Below are 5,199 nucleotides of genomic sequence, written 5' to 3' on the forward strand. Positions count from 1 at the left end.
AGAAAAACTTTATTAAGAAATAAAGCAATCAAGTTATATAGACAACATTCACCGTCGTTATGAGACTTTAAAATTATGTGTGAAAAGGTTCAAAGGATGTTAACCAAACGTGTCAGTACTGTAGCCCTGACTTGTGTAATTTGCAGTACAGTAACTTGCATTATTATGGGTTCTCTTCCTCTACAACAGGGGTTCTCAACCTTTTGCAAGCTGGGCCCCCCAAAGCTGCTTCATTGCAGTTGGGGCCCCAGCGCCCCCCCCCCCCCCACACCACACAACCTTGGATGGATGGAAGGATGGATGGCCGGCCGGCTATTATCTTTAGGCCCACATTATTATTATTATTATCATCAGTAGCTGTAGGTAGGCCTATTATCATTACTAGGCTATTGTTATAATTGGCAGTAGAACCAGACTTCTAATGTGAGCTTGCAGACATTATTATTATTATTATGAGTAGTAGTACGCCTATCATCATTACTAGGCTATTGCTATATAATTATATGAGGTTAAATGCTTTATTGTTGTTGTTGTTGTTATTATTATTATTATCATCAGTATAGGCCTATTATCATTACTAGGCTATTGCTATAATTGGGAATTTGCACCAGACCTCTGATATTAATGTATGCTTTATTATGGTTATTATTACTAGGCCTAATAGTAGGTATCATCTGCATTTTGTAACAGAAGCTTGCAGGTACGTGATGTTAATGCGAGACCTGAGCCTGCTTTGCCTTGCAAAGATCCCCAATTCTTGGCTCAATGTTTGATAAACATAGTCTCAGATCATCCTCGATTTGTGCACGATTGCGGTATTTCGTTTTGAGTGCAGTCATTTTTGAGAATCCTGCCTCACACAGATATGTCGACGCGAAAGGAAGGAGAATCTTCATGGCGACGTCACAGAGTTCAGGATATTCCTGCATCAATGCTGCCCAGAATGACGAAAGAGGGCAGGAGTTAAAGAGTTCCTTCAGTCTACTGTCACTCTTCAGCTCAATAAGCTGTTCCTGCATATCAATTGATAGCTCGTTTGCTGTGCACACAAACGGATCTCGAACCCACGCAAAAGAGCGATAATCCTCTTTAAAGTACGTCGCAAATTGTTTTCTCATTGCTGACAGGTGCTCAGACGCTGATTGAAATAGGGATGAGAAATCGTGTGACGTGCCTGCATCAGTGATAAAGTCTGCAAGGCTGGGAAACATGTCGCAGTTCCCTTGACTGATGCGGCCATGCCAGAGGTCTAGTTTTTGTGTGAAGGCGTGCACTTTGTCTGCAAGGATCAAAATATGAGTTCCGCGGCCTTGCAAAGACAGGTTGAGGCCATTCAAGCGGTCAAATATATCGACCAAATAGGACAGAGACGCAAGCCACATAGTGTCATCCAGATGCTTCGCCAGATCTGATTTGATTTCTGTCAAAAACCACTTCACCTCCTCTCGAAGCTCATACAACCGCTGTAGCACCCGCCCCCTGGAGAGCCAGCGAACTTCAGTGTGCAGAAGCAGCTGTTCGTGCCCTGACCCCATCTCCTGGCAGAGGACCCCAAACAAGCGAGAGTTTAACGGCCGTGATTTGATAAGATTTATCATTTTCACGGATTGGTTCAGCACGGAGTCAAAAAGAACCGGCATTTTTTTAGCAGCTAGTGCTTCGCGATGGACCATGCAATGTGTCCATTTCACAAGTGGAGCTACTTGCTGAACTCGAGCAGCTAGGCCACGCTCACGCCCCGTCATTGCTTGCGCACCATCCGTGCATAGGCCAACGCATCGGTCCCAAGCCAAACCATTTTCAAGGATAAAAATATTAAGGACATTGAAAATGGCTTCTCCTGTAGTGTGCAACTGAAGAGGCCGGCAAAACAGTACATCCTCCTCAATCGCCTTGTCCCGTAGATACCTGACATAGGTGAGGAGCTGTGCCTGCCCAGCAATATCAGTGGATTCGTCCAGCTGCAGCGCGTAGTAAGGACTCTTTTTTACAAACTCGATCAGTTGCTCTCTGATATCATTGGACATGTCTACAATTCTCCTAGCGACTGTGTCATTGGACAGTGGTACTGCACCGAGTTTGGCTGCTGCACTATCGCCTATCATTATTCTGCACATGTCTTGCGCTGCCGGCAAAATGAGAGTCTCTGCGATTGTATGCGGTTTACCCAGTTTACCGATTCTTTTGGCCACTACATACGATGCCTCCAAACACTGTTTAGACACAGTGCTGTGCACTGAAATGGAGGCCATCAAGCTTTCTTTTAAAATATTCAGCTGGCTTATTTTTAATGCCAGGATGCTTTGTTTCGAGGTGCCTTTTTAATTTGCAGGGCTTCATACTGTCGTTTGCCAGCACCTCGGCACACACGACACACTGAGGTCTCAGATCAGCCGTAACTGTAAACCCAAACTGCAGGTATGCTTCATCGTACCTTCTAAGCTTTTTTGCAGCTGGTGGTGCGTCGGTTGGCTTGTTGGTCCGCACAAGAAATTTCTCCATTTTTGTTATGTGTTTTAAATAAAGTTTAGGCAATATGTAACTGTGTGTGTGGCTGTGTTGAGAGACGTATCAGGGGCTAATCAATCGGGACTTAGGGACGATCTTTAATTAAACGAACAAAATAATTATTTTGCAGACAATTCAGATTTTATTTGAATACTTAAAGATTGTAGTGTGTGTGTGTGTGTCTTAGTCGTGTGGGTTGTTTTAGCTAAGTGTAGCTACTGCCTAGCAGTTAAAAAAAAATACTGGCAAGGGCTGAGATTTGATCTAATCTTTAACAAAAATGTTTGTGGGTTTAGTCTTTAAAAAGACTGTTGGGGTTTTGTAGTAAAGGCCTATGTAAATCGAGATTGATAACAGACTAGCGAGAGCTGGCACAAGTGAACTTGGCAAGAGACTAGACTAGAGTGAATGGAGAGCTATGTCTTGAGTCAATTTAAATCGCAGTTATTTATTTTTGTATTTTGAGTGAGTGAACATTTACATTTACAACCCGCTCTGCAAGCTAGGGCGGGAACGGCGGCGGCCATGCGCATGCGCGATTCATTTGCAGCCTGGACGCGGAGGGGTGTGTGTCTCCTCTCTGCTCTGAGTGCTGCGTGAGGCTACTGAGAGTCTGACCGCCTTGAAGTGCTTTTGGACGGGAGAGGGGCTAACGGCAGCACCCGCTGCTCGTTGTGAACGGTAGGCCTAACTGCAGAGTGACTCGTGCTTTCGAGTCTCCAAACACCACAAAAGTCTCCAAAAACAACAGTAAAATTCGCTGGATTTGTCACATTGACAAAAACAAGTCGCCAGGAGGATGATTTGTTTGTGTTATAAGCAGTGCTTGAAGTGGGGGAAAAGGTGGCGGTACTCTCTTTGCATTGGCAAATCATTACATTTTTACAGTGAAAAACAAAACTTGGAGATATTGCTGTTACAACAATTTAGTGTTTTTTATTTATTAACAACATAAATGTATTTAAAAATGTTTTTTTGTGTGCGTGGCTGCGTGTATTTCACAAAAACTAAAGGAAAGCTTTAGCTGTAGCCTATATTCTGACTAGTTTATTCGTTTTATATATATATATAGGCTATATATATATAACTAAATAGGACCTCAGGTTTTATATGTTTGCAATCTCTGAAACTTCCGCCCGTCATAAAAATTAATTCTGATGGTTCAATTTTCAGCATTTTTCGCATCCGTAGCAATTATTTTGAGGGTTGTTTTTGACAATTGAGAGCCACCAAATGACGAATATGAAAAAACGAATAAGACAGTTTCGGACTTTTGAGGCTTGCGCAGCTTCTCGAGGAGAAATCAAACAAATGAGCGCCGTTTTCTAAAGTCTATGAGCGCAGCACACACAAATAAACTAAATTGACATAGTGCAGTTAAATGTGGTGATTTTATATTTATAACTTTTGAATGCAGTTCAGCAACATGCATCACACGACCTGACGACCAAGAGAGCTGACAATTGACCGTCACTTAATTTACCATCACCTCACGATTGAAAATGTGACATTGATTTCATATGACAGTTCAACAAACAAGTTATTAATAGTAAGTCACTTACATTTTTGACGAAATAATGACTGTTTTGGTCTATTTTAGCAGCGAAAATAGATCCGATGAATCCAAACAAAGATCACAGCATAGCGCATCTCACAGCAACAATCAATCTTGTTTTGAATGATTCAGTGTTTTGAACGAATCGATTGAGTCATGGATTCAATGACCCATGCACAAACATCTGTCTCATTCTTGATGAATCGGCCGTTTGAACGAATCGTTTGAATGAACGACTCAATGACTCGCTTAATAAAACCGCTTTTCACCTGCATTTGCGCTCACTATCCACAAACCAATCAAATTTGTTCAAAACTCTTTTTTTTTAAATCAGTCCAAACACATTTTAATTTTTATTCAGGAGTTATGTATATACACAACTATAACTTTTTATGAAAGTAGTTTAGTGATAAAAAAATGTTAAAAAAACGTTTTTTTTTCTCTCCCATCCTGTAGTCTACTCGCGCCCCCCCGGGAGAGTGTCCGCGCCCCCCCGGGGGGGCGCGCCCCACCGGTTGAGAACCAGTGCTCTACAACAAATACAAAAAACATTTGATACTTTCAGTCAGGTTGGAAGGCAGATTATGTTTGGCAGATACACCAATTGATTCTCATTTTTAAAGCACACAGTTTGACTTCAAATGACACTGACTGAGCTAAAGTAAGAACTTTTTTAAGTAACTCCTTTGTCTGCTTTAATTTAATTTCTTTCCATTCATGGTGCAAAGTTATAAAAAAGACATTTTGTCAAAACCGTGATTTGGATAATTTGTTTACAGCAGAGTGAGGTTATAGATCCATTTCATTTCAAGGATGGTGATTGTTTCAAAATGAAATCTTATTTGTGCATATTCACAGTTTGTACTTTGTAATTGCAGCCATTTATTAAGCTAATTTATATATGGCACACTAGAAACAGTTGTTTTCTAAAGATGCAAATGTACCCGTTACGCATGATTGACTTTAGAAATGCCAGATTCATTTCAGTAAAGAATATAACACAGAAATAATTTGCCGCACTCCCTGCAGTGTGGGGTCATGTTGAGTTATCACTGGACTGCAGATTTAAGTTAAAGAAGAAAATAAAAGAAGTTGAGGTATTTTGGGACCTCGGCATTCATTTTCAATCAACATCA

General features: G+C 41.2%; 1 protein-coding gene across 1 annotated transcript; it reads right to left on the reverse strand.

Moving 5' to 3' along the window:
- Nucleotides 1-269: 269 nt before the first annotated feature.
- Nucleotides 270-2,252, reverse strand: LOC130438508 (zinc finger BED domain-containing protein 5-like). Its single transcript, XM_056770446.1, has one exon. The coding sequence runs from the start codon at nt 2,250-2,252 to the stop codon at nt 711-713; it is 1,542 nt and encodes a 513-aa protein (XP_056626424.1). The 3' UTR covers nt 270-710.
- Nucleotides 2,253-5,199: the final 2,947 nt, after the last annotated feature.

The sequence above is a fragment of the Triplophysa dalaica genome, chromosome 16 (genome assembly GCF_015846415.1).
Source record: "Triplophysa dalaica isolate WHDGS20190420 chromosome 16, ASM1584641v1, whole genome shotgun sequence".
Lineage (NCBI taxonomy): Eukaryota > Metazoa > Chordata > Actinopteri > Cypriniformes > Nemacheilidae > Triplophysa > Triplophysa dalaica.

Bases quoted from the DNA above. Each gene is read 5' to 3' on its own strand.
- LOC130438508 (XM_056770446.1), bottom strand. From the start codon at position 2,252: ATGGCCTCCATTTCAGTGCACAGCACTGTGTCTAAACAGTGTTTGGAG.